Source organism: Phyllobates terribilis, unplaced genomic scaffold (assembly GCF_046119375.1).
Source record: "Phyllobates terribilis strain yellow unplaced genomic scaffold, ASM4611937v1 Scaffold_7__3_contigs__length_470593459, whole genome shotgun sequence".
Classification (NCBI taxonomy): Eukaryota; Metazoa; Chordata; class Amphibia; order Anura; family Dendrobatidae; genus Phyllobates; species Phyllobates terribilis.
In genome coordinates, this window is record NW_027362767.1 from 389,438,074 (window position 1) to 389,459,118 (window position 21,045).

The 21,045-nt window shown below is 44.1% G+C and overlaps 1 protein-coding gene across 1 annotated transcript in view; it reads right to left on the reverse strand.

The window, feature by feature from the left end:
* The window catches only part of LOC141153249 (cytochrome P450 2H2-like), a 36,669-nt gene extending 16,172 nt beyond the window's left edge, over positions 1 to 20,497 (reverse strand). The window contains exons 1-2 of the mRNA XM_073637952.1: positions 20,266 to 20,497; positions 1,200 to 1,365 (exon numbers count right to left, since the gene is read on the reverse strand). Coding sequence (XP_073494053.1) covers positions 1,200 to 1,365; positions 20,266 to 20,448 — 349 coding nt within the window. The 5' untranslated portion in view covers positions 20,449 to 20,497. The remainder of the gene's footprint in view (positions 1 to 1,199; positions 1,366 to 20,265) is intronic.
* Positions 20,498 to 21,045: the final 548 nt, after the last annotated feature.

Here is a 21,045-nt window from a genome sequence, read left to right on the forward strand (position 1 = left end):
CATATTTTGAAAGTTGGATCCTGTGTTATCAGCTGTGTATAGAGGTGTTACCTATCATTGTAATCCTGCCCGTGATGATAATGAGCCTGCTGAAAACTATGCCTGAAAGCATGAGTCTAAAATAGGCCTTGTGGCTAATGTAAAAATTTTGTAAAATTACATTTTCGTTTTTTTTTTTTTTTTTTTAATACAGATTGTGTAATGAAAACAAATCTCCAATATTTTTTAAGAAATACATTTAACACAAAAAAATATTTAAAAAAAAAAAATAGGTCATTTTCTGAAATACATTCTCTTTATTGTTTGCATTTAGAGGATAAAAAAATGAGTTTAATATTACCATTAAAAACAAACTCTGATCACATAACACTAAATGTAAAAGCCGAATTGTTACTTCATGATGGCCTTAATCAAATACGCAAAGCAGTTACATTCAATAGTACGGCTCATTTTAATAGGAATTGATTAGTTAAACAATATTTGTCATCAGATTTAAAAAAGTCTCAGCAATTTTTTTTTTTACATCAACGCTCCGAATTATGTAGTTGAAATAGTATAAGTGTATTAAAATACTTACAGTCTTCCCTGGTTGCCAGCGTAGCTCCGGCTCGCCTCTGGCCCATGTGACAGGTCTTCAGCTTTACCGACTCCCACTATGTGAGGGTGATGCGTCTTTTCCAATGTAGATGTACAAGAACCAAAACGCGTCTCCATAGATTTACATTAAGAAATTGATCTCCACGCCACACATAACTCTCTGTGAGCCGGTTAGTCTGTTTGCAGGTCACATGTGTCTTGTTATGTGCCATGCTATATTGAGGTACAACTGATACCTGAACCAAGGGCAGCGATTATAAGACACTATCTATGTACCAGATTGGTATGTTTTTCTCTGAAAAGTTGCATTGTTTCATAGAAAACATACATTCACAAGCCAGAAGACCTGTCCATCTGAATCCTCTCCCCTTGATTAACAGGTCTCTCCCTAAACACACACGTAGGGACAGATCTGTGACTCAAATGGAGAAGGGCATGGAGAAGTCGTCGGGGACCGAAATCTCGGTGTAGTCATCTAAGGGGCTTTGGCCCCGGCCTGCTTTTAAGTGAATGTTTAATCTGTTATTCTCAGTCAATCTGCTATATACTTGTGTTTTGGTTTGTGGTGTGTTGTATGAGCAAAATCTAGGCCTGGATCTTACCGTGTCCTCCAGAACTTATCCTGTCCAGAAGTGGCATGTGTCCTCTGGCACCAAAGTCCTCTGCATTGTCAATGAGGGCCTCCTTCACTGCATCATAACTGCACAGCACCACAACGGGATCCATTCCCATGTGGAGCGTATAGACCGGTCCATACTTCTCACTCAGCTACAGGAAAGAGAAGCAAACAGGTCGATACAGTATTCTAACATGAATTATTTGTCCACACCAGCATAAATGAATTGTATCATAAATCCCTTGAACATGTAACCAAGTTTAAATTTCAAGGGAATGTGTCACTGTAAAAATTACTTATTGTTTAAATCACATTTGAATGTAATTTTCTTTTTAAATATTACTAATATTTTTTATATTCTAGCTATATCACTGTCCATTTAAAGCAAATCAGAAATTTAGGAATTTTAACACTGGCGTCTAGGTGCAATATTAGACTCATATAATCTGTTCTGTACAGCTGACTTTGCAGCAATCTTATCATGAGAGACAGTTTTACAATGACTGATAACTAGAGATGAGCGTTGTTCTACTCGAACTGTTCGCCAATCTCAAATTCGAGCTGTTTTGGGCGGTGTTCGAGCCGGTCGGCGAACACGAACAATTTGAGAAAAATTCGGCTGTTCGAGGTTATGTTCGATAACTGTTCGTGCACCAAAATCATAACTGGATTTTTTCTCAGTAATGATGAAAATTAATGTTAATACGCAGTTTGAGTGTACAGCGGGGCGGGGGGAGGGGCAGGGGATGGATCTCTGCAGGAACAATGAAGATCTCCATTTTTTTTTCTCTTTCCCGCATTTGCAGTGGGGAGGTGCAATCTGTCAGCCTATCAGCAGCGCACACACGGAGCGAAGTGCTTTTTTTCACACAAGCAAGGGCATGTGTGATTGGCAGTGTATGTCACATGTCCTTGCCCTATAAGACCAAGCCATTTTCCCCGTCGCCACCATTTTCTCACTGCTGCAGCTGCGTGTTAGACGGCACCGCTGTTGCTGTGTGCGCTATACCTTGTTAATTTCAAGCCAATTTTCGCACAAATATACAGATAGCTTGGGAGTAGGGAATAGTTGTGATTGCAGTCCTTTTAAGGACTAGGTTACAGCATTTCCTACAACTTTTATCAGGCAGGTCTGTGCTCTTAAATAGATAGATTGTGGGAGTAAAGACTAATTGTAATTGGAGTCCTTTTCAGGACTAGGTTACATCAGTTCCTATCAGTTTTTGCCAGGCAGGTCTGTGCCAGTGCTGTGCAAGTTTTTTTCACAGCATTTGGCTGAATCTAGCAAAGCTAATCCTTTTTGGCCTATTGCAGAGTGTGTTAGTCAGTGGAGTAGCCTATCTGTGTTGCAAGATATACCACCTGTGTATAGAATACCAATTTTTTTACTGCACCTAGTGAAGTAAAATCTTTTGGGCATAGCATCATTCTATTAGTCCATCTATACTGACCTCCATCAGGTTGCAAACTGAATATAATTTTTTTCTGCATCTAGCTCTGAAAAAATATTTGGGCTTCTAGCGGTGTGTGGGACTTGGTCTATTAGTCCATCTATACTGACCTCCATCAGGTTGCAAATTAAAAATAATTTTTTTCTGCATCTAGCTCTGAAAAAATATTTGGGCTTCTAGCAGTGTGTGGGACTTGGTCTATTAGTCCATCTATACTGACCTCCATCAGGTTGCAAATTAAAAATAATTTTTTTCTTCATTTATCTATGAAAAAATATTTGGGCTTCTAGCAGCGTGTGGGACTTGTTCTATTAGTCCATCTATACTGACCTCCATCAGGTTGCAAATTAAAAATAATTTTTTTCTGCATCTAGCTCTGAAAAAATATTTGGGCTTCTAGCAGTGTGTGGGACTTGGTCTATTAGTCCATCTATACTGACCTCCATCAGGTTGAAAATTAAAAATAATTTTTTTCTGCATCTAGCTCTGAAAAAATATTTGGGCTTCTAGCGGTGTGTGGGACTTGGTCTATTAGTCCATCTATACTGACCTCCATCAGGTTGCAAATTAAAAATAATTTTTTTCTGCATCTAGCTCTGAAAAAATATTTGGGCTTCTAGCAGTGTGTGGGACTTGGTCTATTAGTCCATCTATACTGACCTCCATCAGGTTGCAAATTAAAAATAATTTTTTTCTGCATCTAGCTCTGAAAAAATATTTGGGCTTCTAGCAGTGTGTGGGACTTGGTCTATTAGTCCATCTATACTGACCTCCATCAGGTTGCAAATTAAAAATAATTTTTTTCTGCATCTAGCTCTGAAAAAATATTTGGGCTTCTAGCAGTGTGTGGGACTTGGTCTATTAGTCCATCTATACTGACCTCCATCAGGTTGCAAATTAAAAATAATTTTTTTCTGCATCTAGCTCTGAAAAAATATTTGGGCTTCTAGCAGTGTGTGGGACTTGGTCTATTAGTCCATCTATACTGACCTCCATCAGGTTGCAAATTGAATAAAAAAAATTTCTGCATCTAGCTCTGAAAAAATATTTGGGCTTCTAGCAGTGTGTGGGACTTGGTCTATTAGTCCATCTATACTGACCTCCATCAGGTTGCAAATTGAATAAAAAAATTTTCTGCATCTAGCTCTGAAAAAATATTTGGGCTTCTAGCGGTGTGTGGGACTTGGTCTATCAGTCCATCTATACTGACCTCCATCAGGTTGCAAATTAAAAATAATTTTTTTCTGCATCTAGCTCTGAAAAAATATTTGGGCTTCTAGCAGTGTGTGGGACTTGGTCTATTAGTCCATCTATACTGACCTCCATCAGGTTGCAAATTAAAAATAATTTTTTTCTGCATCTAGCTCTGAAAAAATATTTGGGCTTCTAGCAGTGTGTGGGACTTGGTCTATTAGTCCATCTATACTGACCTCCATCAGGTTGCAAATTAAAAATATTTTTTTTCTGCATCTAGCTCTGAAAAAATATTTGGGCTTCTAGCAGTGTGTGGGACTTGGTCTATTAGTCCATCTATACTGACCTCCATCAGGTTGCAAATTAAAAATAATTTTTTTCTTCATTTATCTCTGAAAAAATATTTGGGCTTCTAGCAGCGTGTGGGACTTGTTCTATTAGTCCATCTATACTGACCTCCATCAGGTTGCAAATTAAAAATAATTTTTTTCTGCATCTAGCTCTGAAAAAATATTTGGGCTTCTAGCTGTTAGAAACTTGCTGTTAGGTTTTTTTTTCCTTTGCTGGTCACATTACCTTGTTGGCCTATTTAGTCCTGCTCCGCCCTTCTGGCTTTGCTGGACTTCATTGTATATCTACTTTCTAGCTAGCCTGTGCTCTGTATCTAACTCTGTTAGTTTGCTTGGTCTACGGACCTCTATGTTCTATCTATTTTGTTTGTTCGTCTGTCTGCTACTATTTCTGTTAGGAGGTGTCCCATATTCCTCCCAGTCCTTAGTACTTGTAGGGATTCCCTCCCCACATCTATAGGTCTTCGTACAGACTAGATTAGGACTTTAGCAGGTCTGATCGCAGGATCAGGTTCCCTGTTACATCGTAGGGATTCAGCTGAGTCTCATAGTAGGGACAGATCTCCTCTCTTTCCTTAGCTTTGGTAGCAGAACATAACAGTAAGTCCAGCCAGCAAATTCTCTAAGGAAAGATTTTTCTGTTCCATCATGGTGTCGGTTCAGGATTTGGCTCATCGCCTGCAGGGACTCTCTCTGGAGGTGGCCGAGCTCCGTCAGCACGTGAGTAACTGTCCTGGAGCACATTTCTTGGAGCCTAAGGTATGTTTGCCGGATTTGTTTTTTGGTGAACACCGAGAATTTTTTTCATTTAAAAATGCTTGCTTATTGTATTTTCGTTTGAGACCTAAGTCCTCTGGGGATGAATCCCAGCGCGTAGGGTTCATAATGTCACTTTTGCGCAAAGAGCCTCAGGAGTGGGCCTTTTCTTTGCAACCTAGTGATTCATGCTTCAGATCAGTGGATAGTTTTTTTTCTGCTTTGGGACTATTATATGATGATCCTGACCGTGTCGCATCAGCTGAGACTGAGTTGAGACGTCTAAAACAAGGATCGGGTAATGTGGAAAAATATTGTACACATTTCCGTCGGTGGTCTACTCAAACAGGGTGGAACGATTCTGCTCTGAAAAGTCTATTTCTTGCTGGGCTCAGTGAAAGGGTTAAAGACCTGCTAATTGCTTATCCTACACCTGAAGATTTGCAACAGGCTATGCAATTAGCTATACGGGTGGATAGAAGACTGCGTGCTAGGGTTAATGAGAGCAAATCCTCTGCTATGTCAGTTTCTGGTTATGATAATGTGTGTACTAACAGTGGTGAACCGATGGAGATTGGATCGGTGGCACCTCGCTCTCAAGAAAAAGACCGTCGTTTTTCGCAAGGCTTGTGTTTCTACTGCGGAAAATCTGGTCATTTGATTAAAGGCTGTGAGCTTCGTATGAAGAAAGAAAAAAAAATGGTCAGTCACGCCCGTATTGCCTGTTTAAATTCCAAGGGTATATTTTTAGCTGCTTCCACGATTGCTCAGGAAAAATTAATGGAATTTCGGGTGTTTGTTGATTGCGGGTCTACACTGAATGTAATTGATGGGGGATTCGTGGAAAAACTCAATTTAAAACCTGAACCTTTATCATCCCCCATTGCTGTGGTTTCTGTGGATGGCTCCCCTTTGAAGAATATTACTCTCAAGGTCAGTGAATTTCCTCTCACTATTAATGGTGTTCACCATGAGAAATTGGATTTGGTAGTGTTGAATAACTTGCCTTCTCCAGTAATATTGGGTTTGCCCTGGTTAAAATTTCACAATCCTGTACTGGATTGGTCTACCAGTGAAATTAAATCCTGGAGCCATAAATGTTATGACAAGTGTTGTAACGGGCGTATTGCAGCTTTGGATAGGGGAGAATTGCCTGTTCCTATTCAGGATTTTTGGAGAGTTTTTTCTGAGAAGGAATCGCAGGTTTTGCCTCCCCATAGAGACTATGATTGTTCTATTGAATTTGTCCCTGGAGCGACTCTTCCTAAGAGTCGTTTATTTAACCTTACTATTCCTGAGAGGAAGGCTTTGGAGGAATACATACAGACAAGCTTGGCCGCCAGTCACATTAGGCCCTCTAAGTCTCCTGTGGCGGTTGGATTTTTTTTTGTAAAAAAAAAGGACGGCGGTTTACGTCCTTGTCTGGATTTTCGTGAGATTAACAAAATTACGGTACGCAATCCTTACCCACTGCCATTGATTCCTGATCTGTTTAACCAGTTATTGGGGGCCAAGTGGTTCTCTAAAATTGACCTTAAGGGGGCATACAATCTGTTGCGCATGAAGGAGGGTGATGAATGGAAGACTGCTTTTAACACTCCTGTGGGTCATTTTGAGAATCTGGTTATGCCTTTTGGTCTCACTAATGCTCCTGCATTTTTTCAGAATCTGATTAATGACATCCTTAGACCTTTGATCGGTAAAAATGTGGTTGTGTATTTGGATGACATTTTGATTTATTCGGCTGACCTGGAGTCTCATTGGCGGAGCGTACGTGAGGTATTACAGTTATTAATGGACAATTCGCTTTTTGCTAATCTGGAGAAATGTGAGTTCGCTGTACAGAGAATTAGTTTTTTGGGCTACATTATCTCCAGCAAAGGTTTTGAGATGGATCTGGTTCAGGTTCAGGCTGTGCAGGAATGGCCTAGGCCTATTGGTTTGAAATCGATACAGAGGTTTTTGGGTTTCGCCAATTACTATAGAAAGTTCATAAAAAAATTTTCTAGTATTGTCAAACCTCTGACTGATCTCACCAGGAAAGGTGCTGATGCGGTTCAGTGGTCTTCTGAGGCCATTGAAGCTTTTGTGTATCTCAAGGAGAGGTTCACCTCTGCTCCCATGCTTATGCAGCCTGATGTTACTAGGCCGTTTTTGGTTGAGGTTGATGCTTCCTCTGTGGGGGTTGGCGCAGTATTGTCTCAGGATAACGGGGATGGATTACATCCCTGTGCCTTTTTTTCAAAAAAATTTTCGGAGACTGAATTGAATTACGATATTGGTAATCGGGAATTATTGGCTATTAAACTCGCATTTGAACACTGGCGCCACTTCTTGGAAGGTGCGGAATTTCCCGTTCAGGTTCTTACGGATCATAAAAATCTGATATATCTTGATGCTGCCAAGCGCCTGAATGCCCGTCAGGCTAGGTGGGCACTGTTTTTCTCGCGGTTTAATTTCTCCGTTACTTACATCCCTGGTACTAAGAATGTTAAGGCGGATGCCTTGTCTCGCAGTTTTTCTCCCATAGTCGGTGCTGAGAAAGAGGAAAACATTTTACAAGAAGGTGTTGTGATAGCTGCTTTAGACTCCGTTTTGGAAGATGAGATTCTTAAAGCTCAGGAGAATGCCCCATCTAACACTCCTCATGGGAGGTTGTTAGTGCCTGAGACCTTTAGGAGAGATTTGTTTGTTGAGTGTCACGAATCTCGGTTGGCAGGTCATCCCGGAATCTCTGAGACCAAGAGACTGGTGGGTCGCAGTTTTTGGTGGCCTGGATGGCAGAAGGAAGTCATTAAGTGGGTGCGCCAATGTACTATATGTGCTAGATCTAAGTCCTCACATACTCCTGCTGCGGGGTTGCTTTGTCCTTTGGAGGTCCCCAGTGCTCCTTGGACACATTTGGCTATGGACTTTATAACTGACCTTCCCCCCTCTGAGGGTTTTACTGTCATCTGGGTGGTCGTGGACCGCTTTAGCAAGATGTGTCACTTGGTTCCCTTCGTCAAACTGCCCTGCGCTAAAACTCTCGCTAAGGCCTTTGTCAAGGAAATTGTCAGACTTCATGGCGTTCCTACTGACATTGTTTCTGATAGGGGTCCTCAGTTCGTGGCTCGTTTTTGGCGTGCCTTTTGTGACAGGTTGGGAATTCATTTGTCGTTTTCGTCCGGATATCATCCTGAATCTAATGGCCAGACAGAAAGGAAAAACCAGGATGTTGAGCAGTTCTTGCGTTGTTTTGTGGCAGACAATCAAGAGGGGTGGTCTGAGTTTCTGCCACTTGCCGAATTTGCTCTGAACAATCATACATCTTCTTCTGCTGGTTGTTCGCCTTTTTTTTGTTGTTCTGGGAGACATCCGTCGTTTGGGTCGTTCTCCAAGTTGGGATCTGCCGTGCCTGAGGAGGAGAATTTTTCCGGTGATTTGGAAAGAGTTTGGACGGATGTGCGTGGTAATCTTCAGGAGGCCAACAGAAAATCTAAAGACTACTTTGATAGGAAACGACAGGAGGTTTTGTTCGCTGTTGGTGACATGGTTTGGTTGTCCTCTAGGAATCTGCGGTTGAGGATTCCTTCTAAGAAATTGGGTCCCAAGTTTGTAGGGCCATTTAAGGTGCTTCAGGTTGTCAACCAATCTGCTGTTAGGTTGGAGGTTCCTACCTCCTGGAGAATTAATCCGGTCTTTCATGTCTCTCTGTTAAAAAAAGCTGTTGTGTCGGATGGTGACGCCTCTGCCTCTGTTCCTCCGGTGGTGGAGGACGGGGAATATGAAATTTCTCGCATCCTTGACTCTAGACGGTATAGAGGTAGTTTGCAGTATCTTGTGGCCTGGAAAGGTTTCGGACCCGAGGATAACTCTTGGGTGAGGTCAGATGATGTTTCCGCGTCCAGACTTATCAGAGCATTTCACAGGAGATTTCCTGATAAGCCTGGTCCTAGGGGATCCGGAGGATCCTCTTAGAAGGGGGGGTACTGTTAGAACCTTGCTGTTAGGTTTTTTTTTCCTTTGCTGGTCACATGACCTTGTTGGCCTATTTAGTCCTGCTCCGCCCTTCTGGCTTTGCTGGACTTCATTGTATATCTACTTTCTAGCTAGCCTGTGCTCTGTATCTAACTCTGTTAGTTTGCTTGGTCTACGGACCTCTATGTTCTATCTATTTTGTTTGTTCGTCTGTCTGCTACTATTTCTGTTAGGAGGTGTCCCATATTCCTCCCAGTCCTTAGTACTTGTAGGGATTCCCTCCCCACATCTATAGGTCTTCGTACAGACTAGATTAGGACTTTAGCAGGTCTGATCGCAGGATCAGGTTCCCTGTTACATCGTAGGGATTCAGCTGAGTCTCATAGTAGGGACAGATCTCCTCTCTTTCCTTAGCTTTGGTAGCAGAACATAACACTAGCAGTGTGTGGGACTTGGTCTATTAGTCCATCTATACTGACCTCCATCAGGTTGCAAATTAAAAATAATTTTTTTCTGCATCTAGCTCTGAAAAAATATTTGGGCTTCTAGCGGTGTGTGGGACTTGGTCTATTAGTCCATCTATACTGACCTCCATCAGGTTGCAAATTAAAAATAATTTTTTTCTGCATCTAGCTCTGAAAAAATATTTGGGCTTCTAGCAGTGTGTGGGACTTAGTCTATTAGTCCATCTATACTGACCTCCATCAGGTTGCAAATTAAAAATAATTTTTTTCTGCATCTAGCTCTGAAAAAATATTTGGGCTTCTAGCAGTGTGTGGGACTTGGTCTATTAGTCCATCTATACTGACCTCCATCAGGTTGCAAATTAAAAATAATTTTTTTCTTCATTTATCTCTGAAAAAATATTTGGGCTTCTAGCAGCGTGTGGGACTTGTTCTATGAGTCCATCTATACTGACCTCCATCAGGTTGCAAATTAAAAATAATTTTTTTCTGCATCTAGCCCAGCCAATAGTTTTGGCCTAATACCACAGTTTGGCCACTCAGCTCTGCTCGGTTACCATCCATTGTTTTTTTGTGCAAACAACTCCAGAGTTGTGAATTAGTTAACCACCAAAATGAGTGGAAAAAGGCCTGCTGCTGGTGGAAAGGGGAATAGGCGTGTTGGGAAGGGGAAAAAACGTTGTGTCCGTGGGGTAGGTGCAGAAGAAAGACCATCTTCCAGCCACACTAAAATGTCTACTTCTTTTAGCGGACAATGTGATAAGATCCCTTTCTTACGGCCACGCCAATCGCTACAAATTCCAGATGAGGCACAAAAACAGCAGGTGCTTCAACGGATATCAAGTGCTCCTTTAAGTGGGCTCTCCTCCACATCAACTTCAACATCACAAATACTCCAGTCCTCAAAGGTGTCACCCAAATCGCACTTGCTTCCTCACAGCTCCCAAATCTCCAGCTGCCCGTCTGAGTATGAGGTAGAACAGATGGTTGAGTCTGCAGAGCTGTTTACTCATACTATAGCCTGGGAATCAGAGGTCGACTCCAGCGCTTCTGTGAATCCAGACGAGGAAATGATCTGCACTGATGCCCAGAATCTTTATGAGTCGGATCCAGGACCAGACGCAGAAGGTTCTGACCATAATGTAGACCCTCATTCCCAAACTGTAAATCCTGTTGGTGGAGACAATGAGGAAGACGATGATACGACTCAAATACCTGATTGGAGCGACAACTTTAGTTTTTTGTCAGGGCAGGAACAGGTTGGCTCTGAGGACGACGGGTGTGATAACGCACAGGGTGATGATGATGAGGTCGGAGATCCCACTTACTGTCAACCCACAGTCAGCCAAGAGATGAGGTCAGCAGAGGAGGTGGAGGAAGATGCTAGTGACGACGAGGTCAGGTTGCGCCTTCCTGGACAGAGACGTAGTACTGGAAGCACGTCAACAACTGCATCCTCAAACACAACTCTGCCTCTCACCACAAGTCGTGGTGGCTCTTCAGGTCGCATGGGTGCTAAGCCTTGCATAGCCTGGGCATTTTTTCAGATCGATAAAGATGACCCAACTCGTGTTATCTGTAACATTTGTCAGCAAAAGCTAAGTAGAGGCCAAAAAATACATAGTTTGAGTACTTCATGCATGAACCGGCACATGGACATGAAGCATAAGTTGCAGTGGGAAGCTCAGTGTGCTACAATGCGGCCTAGCCGGCCGGGCCAATCACCGTCTGCCATATCTTGTGCATCCGCGGCCTCTTCATCCTCTGTGACTGGGGGGACAGCAGTCACACCTGTTTTGGGGCGCAGACCTGCCACCTCTTTACCCGCAACAGCCAGCGTGATTGGCAGGTCATCATTTTCTTTGGAGGTGGTAACACCAGCTGGTGTTGAGCGCTGTCCGACATCGATAGCACCACCTTTGGATCAAGGCAACCTAACATGTCCGCCTGCATCTTCCTCACAGACCGGCAGTTTGCCGGGGACACCCTTATCAACCCCGTCTAAGCACAATAGCCAGCCCTCGGTCCCTCAGATGTGGACAAGTAAAAGACCATTTCCTCCTAGCCATGAGAAAGCTAAGAGGTTGAATTTCACCATCTGCAAGCTCTTGGCTACAGAAATGCTGCCTTTCCGCCTGGTGGACACAGAGGATTTTCGAGACCTTATGTCCGTCGCAGTGCCCCAGTACCAGATGCCCAGTCGGCACTACTTCTCAAAGAAAGGTGTGCCTGCGCTCCACCAGCATGTCGCACACAACATCACCGCTTCTTTGAGAAACTCTGTGTGTGACAGGGTGCATTTCACCACAGACACTTGGACGAGTAGGCATGGACAGGGGCGTTACATGTCGCTGACTGGGCACTGGGTAACTATGGTGACAGCAGGACAAGGGGCTGCTGTCCAAGTCTTGCCGTCCCCACGAGTTGTGCGTCAATCCTCTTTATGTCAAAGTTCCTCCACTGCTTCTGCCTCCTCAACCTCCTCTCGGTCTTCCACCTGCACCCAAAGCCTGTCTGGTCATGCCACAAGCTTTCTAACTGCACAGAAGGGATCCTGCACACCTCCTTACTATGCTGGCAGTAGGGCTCAACGTCATCAGGCGGTTTTTACATTGAAATGTCTGGGAAATGTGAGTCACACAGCTGAGGAGTTGTGGTCAGCTCTGGAGAACCAATTTCATGAATGGTTGTCTCCACTGGACCTGAAACCAGGGAAGGCCGTGTGCGACAATGCTGCAAACCTGGGTGCGGCCCTTCGCCGGGGCAATGTCACACACGTGCCTTGTATGGCTCACGTGTTGAACCTGGTTGTCCAGCAATTTTTAGCCCACTATCCCAGACTAGATGGCCTTCTGCAGAGGGCACGGTCGCTGTGTGCTCACTTCCGCCGTTCGCATCCCGCAGCTCAGCGACTTACATCTCTACAGAAGTCGTTGGGCCTGCCACTTCACCGGCTAAAATGCGATGTGCCTACCCGGTGGAATTCAACTCTGCACATGTTGCAGCGACTGTGGCAGCACCGACAAGCCCTGGTGCAATACGTTCTGACGTATAGCCTGGGCCAACGAGATTCAGAGGTGGGGCAAATCACGCTGGAGGAGTGGTCTCAGATCAGGAACCTATGCACCCTTCTGCACAGTTTTGAAATGGCGACGAAGATGTTTAGTGCTGACGATGCCATTATCAGCATGACTATTCCGGTGATTTACATGCTGGAGCACATGTTAAACAGAATTCGGAGTCAGGTGGTGGCACAAGAGGAGGTGGAGGAAGTAGAGGAGGAGGAGTTGTATGCGGAAGGGCTAACATCTGCAAGGTCCAGACGGTCGGCAGCACCAAGGCGGCAGGCATGTGAGGGTGGGGGAGATGGTTTTACCAGGGCGCATGGTAGCAGCCAAACTAGTGAGGAAGGTGCAGGAGCCCAGGAAGAAGTGGAGGACGAACTGATGGAAGACTCATCAGATGAGGGAGACCTTGATCACATTTCTGTTGTGCGAGGTTGGGGGGAGAGGACAGAGGAAGGAAGCATGATTGTTACCTCGCCACCAACACAACAGGGACTTGGTGCTCCTGGATGCGCAACACACATGAGTGCCTTCTTGCTGCACTACCTGCAACATGACCCTCGAATTGTGAGAATTAGAAATAATCCTGACTACTGGGTTGCCACACTGTTAGATCCCCGGTACAAAAGTAAATTTGCAGAAATTATTCCTGCCATAGAAAGGGATGCACGCATGCAGGAGTATCAGCAGAGACTGTTGCAGAATCTTACATGTGCTTTTCCACAAAATACCAGTGGTGCACGTAGTGAATCTCACAGTTCCAACTTGCCAACCGTGGGACCGTCAAGTGTTCAGCACTCAAACCGTAACAGAACCAAAGTATCTGCTGGTAACATCAATTTTGCGGAATCATTTCACCACTTTTTTAGCCCATCCTTTGCAAGGCCACAGGAGACAAGAAGTCTGACACATAGTCAACGCCTAGAGACGATGGTACAGGAGTATCTCCAAGTAAACATTGAAGCCACGACTGTGTCACTGGACCCTTGCTCTTTTTGGGCTTCCAATCTGGATAAATGGCCGGAGCTAGCCACTTACGCCTTGGAGATCTTGTCATGCCCCGCAGCCAGCGTTCTGTCTGAACGTGTGTTCAGCGCTGCTGGTGGTGTGCTGACAGATAAGCGCACGCGGCTCTCCACTGATAATGTAGACAGACTCACGTTCATAAAGATGAACAAATCATGGATCCGAAACGACTTTTCTACCCCTGTGTCATCCTGGGGAGAGTAAAAGCTTGATGATTGGTTAAAATCACCCTACCAACCGTTTTAAGCTTTCAAATTACTAATCATGTTTATCTGTATCTTGACAGGAAAATAATTTGGGCTTTGTAGCAGTGTGCAGCACTGATCCTATTAGGCCATCTATAATAAGCTTCACCAGATTAAAATTAAAAATAATTTTTAGCTGCATCTAGCCCGGAAAATAATTTTGGGGCTCCGAGATGCGCAAGACACATAAGTGCCTTCTTGCTGCACTACCTGCAGCATGACCCTCATATTGTCAGAATTCGAAGTAATCATGACTACTGGGTTGCCACACTCTTAGATCCCCCAAACTTTTCGATCAACCTTTTCATTTTAATAAAGACCAAAAAAATGGTCATTTTTGAAATTATAAGCATTAGCAGGTTGTTAGAAACTGAAATCAAACAGTTTTCAACTCAAAACTTTATTCTAGGTGATGTTACATTTTCACATAGGACCCCTTGTTCGAAAGGAGCTTCTGAACTCTCTCGTCCATTGAATTTGTCAGGTTTTGGATGGTTTCTGCTTCAATTGTTTTGCATGAGGACAGAATACCCTCCCAGAGCTGTTGCTTAGATGTGAACTGCCTCCCGCCATCATAGACACTCCTTTTAATGATGCTCCAAAGGTTCTGAATGGGGTAGAGGTCAGGGGAGCATGGGGGTCACACCATAAGTTTGTCCCCTTTTATGCCCATATCAGCCAGAGATGCAGATGTTTTATGTGCAGCATGAGATGGTGCATTATCATGCAGAAAAATGATCTTGCTGTGAAATACACGGTTCTTCTTCTTGAACCATGGCAGGAAGTGCTGTTTGAGAAAATCCACATACATTATGGAGTTCATCTTTAGCGCCTTCAGGGATCCTAAAGGGGCCGACAATCTCTCTCCCCATGATTCCAGCCCAAAACATTACTCCACCTCCTCCTTGTTGGCGCTGTAGCCGTGTTTGCGTGGGGTGTCCATCAACCAGCCATCCTCCACTCCATTCATCTGGACCATCGAGCGCTGCACGGCACTCATCCGTGAACAAAACAGTTTTGAAATCAGTCTTCATGTAATGTTTGGCCCACTGGAGCCGTTTCTGCTTGTGTGAAGTGGATAGAGGAGGTCGACAGGATGGCATATGCACAGCTGCAAACCTCTGAAGGACCCTGCATCTTGTTGTTCGGGGGACGTTGGAGGCACAAGCAGCTTCAAAAACTTGTCTGCTGCTATGACAAGGCTTTTTTGCCGCTGCTGTTTCAACCTGACGTAATTGCCTGTAGGAAAGAGTCCTCAATTTGCCCTTATCAGCACGCACACGTGTGTACTGTGAATCAGCTACATACTTCTTGATTGCCAAGACACTTCATCCTGATCATCGCACAATGTTGATTGTAGTCATGCCTTGACCTAAACACTCCACAATTTGTTGCTTCTCAGCAGCCGACACATCCTTTTTCTTTCCCATTTTGGCAGAAAATGTAGGCTGCTTAATAATGTGAGAGAGCCTTCTTAAGTAGTCTTGCCTTTCATTGGACACACCTGCCAAACTAATTAGCACAGGTGTCTGCAATTGCTTACAGTGATATAAAGAGCCCTGACACACATCACCATCAATGAGTTTAACTGACAAACAAACAAATTCTTCCCTTATCACTCCTAAACACTTTTTGCATAATAATTTGGAACGCGGTGTACATGTGCTTTTCCACAAAACACCAGTGGTTCACGTAGTGAATCTTACAGTTCTAACTTGCCAACCGTGGTCTGTATGGAATTGTTCAATAAAGGGCCCAAAATTAAGATAACATAGATGGGAGAGGTCTCTATGAATAGGAATTCCTAAGTATTTGATACCCTGTGAGGGCCAGGCAAAGGGAAAGTTGGACTGGATGGAATCCTATATGGATTTAGGGAGGGAGACATCAAGGGCCTCAGACTTCGCTGCATTGATTTTAAAATTTTACCATGTAACAAAGTGATCTATTTCAGCCATAACAGCAGGGATGGATATATGTGATTGAGTGATATATACTAGGACATCATCAGCAAATAGAGAGCACTTGTACTCGGTGCCTCCCACCTCAATCCACCTAATATTGGGGTTATGGCGAATTGATGAGAGCAGGTGCTCCGTCACTAGGATGTATAAGAGAGGGGACAGAGGACATCCCTGCCTTGTCCCATTGGTGATTGTGAAAGGTGATGAAAATGTTCTGACGCACCCCCTGGGCCTTGGGACACCCGGAGCCGGACACTTTTTGGTGGATGCTGGTGGTTGTAGTCTTCGTGGCGGCGATCCGGTTCCGTGGCTCAGGGCGGTCAAACCAGTGGCGGAACTATTTATGTGGTTTTGATGTTTAAATGTCCGACTACGCCACCCGTGGATTGCGGTCAGAGTGAACCGCCGCTACAGGGCAGACCGCTAAGGCTGGTGTTGTGGGTGCAGCAGAGCGTAGCATAACTCCCCACGGGAGGAGTATAGCCTCAGGGCAGTGTATGCGGAGGATGGGGGTGATGGTGCAGGGCAGCAGCAGTAACGACACGGAGTCAGTGATGCAGTTCAGGGCCTTTACTCACAGTTCTTATTATCCAGACCACGTCTGCAGGTAACAGCTGCCCACGTCGTACTGTGCTCACCAGGTGAGGGGCTCAGACAACTCCCAGATAACTTTGGAGCGCTTCACAGGACCCCCTTTGTGTGTCCTTTGTCTGGCCTTTCTTACCAACACTTCTGTCCGGCTGCCTCGGGCCTCCTCTTGGTAAACTTGGTGCCAGTTTCCCTGACCCTATGTGGTGCCTTCCTAGCGGGTGGAGCAAGGGGCTGCGCCACATAAAATGTCAGAGCCTCCGGTTTCTAGCTGAGGGTCGTTTCCTGCCTCCACTAGTTCGGGGACCGGTCTCCCCCTTTGGCCTGACCCCTCCACGCAGGTGGATTCGGGGGTGCGGTGGCGACTCGCCCGTCCGCACCCCTGGGATCCCTTCATTCCTCGTTCCTGGAGCCTTCTCCGCTCCTCTTCCTTCCTTCTCCCTCTTGCAGGCCTGGGCCTCTGTTACTAGGCCCGCCTCCGGAGCAGAGCTCATGCAGAGCCCCTGCTCCCTGCCACTTCTGCTCAGACTTCTCTGCACTGAACTAAGATGGTGCCCACCTTTTATACTCCCTTCTCAATGCACCCAGGAACTGCTTCCTCCCTGCTCCTGCACTGCAGGGTTCCCCTTCCTCAGTGTTCCCTCCCCCCACTCCAGCCAGGGACAGGGACTGTCGTGCCCATCTCAGGGGCATATTGGTCGCCCTGCCCCACGGCAATGTGGTGTAATGCATGCAGGTGTCGGGTCCTGATCCACACTCCATCCTTATCTGAGAGTGAGATATCACACCTCTGGGTGAGGTGCAATACGTCTGTAGCAACCGAGCCCTTGGTGCTACAGTTCCATTTATCTTCAGCCTAGGTGACGTACTGTGATACAGGGCCGTGATTTTGGCTATAAAAGGGTCCCCTAGACCCCTACCCCAAGCTTTTTAAGAGAATCATATATGGCGTGCCAGGAGACTCTATGGAATGCTTTCTCAGCATCCAACGAGAGTATCTACTTACAAATTTTTAACTGCATCTAGCCCAGGAAATACTTTGTGCCTAGTAGCAGTGTCTGCTAGTCAGCAGATTATCCCGGCTGTTAAGCAAGCTACACCACCTGTAGTTTGGACACTTCATTTTTTCAAAGGAAATGCTTCGGGACCACGGGATACTTAGTGAAGAGCATCAGGAGGCACCCCAAGGCATAGGGGCTGGGACTGGCACTAGGATGCCTTGCGGTGGACAGCCGAGCTCGATCCTTATAAAAGCTTTTTAACTGCAGCAGCTTTAGTGGACGCTACTGGAGCTGGAATTACGCGGCTGCTGGCATGAGACTTGCCCTCCAATAGATCCTTGTAAATGGATTTAAAGTGTATTCATTCAAATTAGAGGGACAATTTAAATTAAAAAGCTTAGAGCTGCCTCCACCACAGGGGGGCTCGCTCGACCCACCAGCGGACAGGCACCAGTATTGGGAGAGGGGGGCTGGCCGTCAGGGTTCACCGCGGCTCTGGCACAAACCCGGCGACACGGAGGTGGCACGGGCAGGAGCGGACTGAACGTGTCGGCTTCTCACTTTTTGGATTTTAGAAGGGCATGACATGCCTATATCTGTGTCTCCCCCTCCTTTTACTCCTCCACCTCTTTTCTTTTCGCATGACTATATGTACTTGTCACTTTTCCATGTGTTAGTTGTGTCTTCTGAGCAGTTTGTCAGCTTTTGGACACCTTTGAAGGTGTTTTCTATGTGTTTCTATGTGTTTTTGTTTGCCTGCCATTGGTTTTAACGGTGTTCGAAGGTGTTCGACGAACAGTTCGACGAACAGTTCGGCGAACACACGGGTGTTCGACGAACCGAACCGAACTCGAACACTACGGGGGTGGCTCAACACTACTGATAACACCACTATACACAATAGATAACGCAGAGATAACACAGGATTCAACAATCACAATAGGTGATGTCACAGCTCACCTCCTCCCCTCCTGTACAATGACTGATAACACCTCTATATAGAGTAGATAACACAGGATCCACTGTTCACAATAGGTGATGTCACAGCTCACCTCCTCCTCCTCCTGTACAATGACTGATAACACCTCTATATAGAGTAGATAACACAGGATCCACCATTCACAATAGGTGATGTCACAGCTCAACTTCTTTCTCTTTGTGTACATTGACTGATAATACCACTATGTACAGTAGATAACATAGAATCTACCAGGATTGATATCACAGCTCACCTCCTCCCTTTTTTTCATATATAGATTGTAATATGAAAAAGAAAAAGAAAACATTCTCAAAATATTTAACAGTGCATATAACATAAAAAACTGAATCAAATGGGTTGTCCAGTCCAAATTGATGTCTGCAGTCATTCTGTGCGCTATGGGGATTCGCCGGTTTCAAACCCGGGACCACAGAATATGTATATGAGTTATACATACTCCCGTCGAGTGGGCATGGCCTCGCTCTCCATACACTTGTATGAAGCAAGGCTGCGCTCTCTAGTCAGCAACGCCCAATGGCCAGCCGAGTCACTAGACCGGGTGCAGCCTCGTTCAATACAAGTGTATGGAAGCGAAGCTGCACCGACTGGCTGGGAATATGTATAATTCATACACACCCTCAGGTCCCGGGTCAGAAACCGCCTAATCCCTGCAGCATGAAGTGCGTGCACTGGGGGGATTCATAAGTCTTCAGTCATAAAGAGTGACTGCAGACTTATTGATTTGGACCCGATAACCCCTTTAAGGAATAGGTCATTTTCTGATGACAGATTCCCTGTAATAAAGATAGAGAAAAAATGTTAATATGTTTTTTACTCTGTCCCTTAGATTGATTGCAGATAAGAAGAATATTTTGGTAAGTGTTGTTAAATTTTTATATCCTATTTTTAAGGAGATCCAATTATAGAAGTTGGTTATGATTTGCAGCTACTCTTTAATGGGCTAATCAGCATTGCAATATTATAGTGCTCCATAAGATGTTCCATTAATAATTAATTCTCCGTATCATCCAGAAACAAAGAAATTAATTTAACATAGTAAACATGGCAACTATTGAGGATTGAGAACCATGGATTACATAATCCAGCAACTGTTGTTATACAGTTTATTTTAATTGTCTTTGCTCTTCTTTGTATTTATTCCATGAAGTTTACGCTGACAGATCGATGATTCTCTAAATCGGCGTCTTTGTTTAGCACTTTCAGTCCATATAGTATTATATTTGTGCTATGAATGGGTAGTATATATGATTGTATTATTTAGTGGGGCCATATCTTTCCAAAGGAAATGAACAGATAAACTAGATTTTAGCTTCTCAATGTTCTTCAAGGGTTATTCCCAACATTCCAAAGGATATCGAAAGAATAGTTGATCAGTGGAGGTCTGAGTAGATGGACCTCCATATATCCCGAGACCGGTGATCTGAAATGTCCTGCTGGAATAGAGCAGAGATCCATTCAGTCTCTATACGATTGCTTCAATGGGGCATTTCAGAGCCTTGTTCTTGGAATAAGTTGACGCCCCAGTGGTTGGACCCACTGATCCATAAGTTATCACCTATCTTGTGGTTAGTTAATTATGTTAAGAATTGGGAATGATTCTTTAAATCAATTTCAAATTCTATTATCTGTTTCCAGCTGCTAATTTCCTTTGTAGAGATTTATTATTTTGGCCTCGTGATAAGGCAAGAAGACGACATGTGCCACCAGAGACCATGATTTGAATACAACCATTGCCCCCTCTATATTAACCCACTTCCCACCCTTTTCTCAAGCAGACAGAAGTCTCAATGCGTCCTATGCATCTTTTTACCGAATCACATTACTTCCCATTAACTTTAATTCAGGACATCATTCACAAGAGCGCCCCCTTTTTTTCTGTCAATCTATGCATCTACCTCAATTCTTTAACTTCCCATTTCCAGACATTTTTATTACACAGATCATTGTTGATACATGGTCTGGAATTACTTAAACTTACTTAAACTTACCTTATTCAGTGACTTAAATACTTCTTTACCATTGAGTTGAAGAATATTTCCCAGAATGGGCAATGGTGTTGGCCCTGGTGGCAATTTACCTTTGCCCTTTGCTTTCTTGGTTTGCGTTACGCTTAGAAAAATGAAGATCACACAAGTTATCAGTAACAGCGTTGTTACTCCGATGAAGTCCATTTTGACAATGCTCTACAGAATTACTTGTTGCATTAGGTGTATCATCACTATTTATGCAATTGATCCCTCAAGAGGGTTGTATTTGGCAGACTTGATGCCAGGTTACTTAACAGTCACCTTCATGCATATTTCTCTGAAAGGTGAACTCAGCCGTTTGTGTAGGATCCAATGACACTGCCATAACACAGAAACATGTGGTAGAAGTGTGACTCATTGTATTGTAAGTACAAGGATTAAGGAAAACTTAATTAACCTGTTTATGGTAGTCTGGAGGCATTTTCAGAGTTAAAAACTGAGTACATATTTTTTTTGGATTACCGTTTATAATATCTTTAAAAATCAGTATTTCTATATTAAAATGTTAGAATTGGGTTCATTATATTTTTTAATATAATAGATGTATTACTCTAAATTGTTATATATATATAGGCTTAAGGCTCCTATGAAGAATTATGAGTCTATGTAGTAACAGACTGCAAACATCTTCTGTGTAGTCTGATCCAGCAGACAGACTTCATTTTATTTTTTCCCTATTTTTTCCTCATTTCTATGGGGTTCTCCAAAATTTAATAAAATAGCCCTCGGCTTGTAATTCAA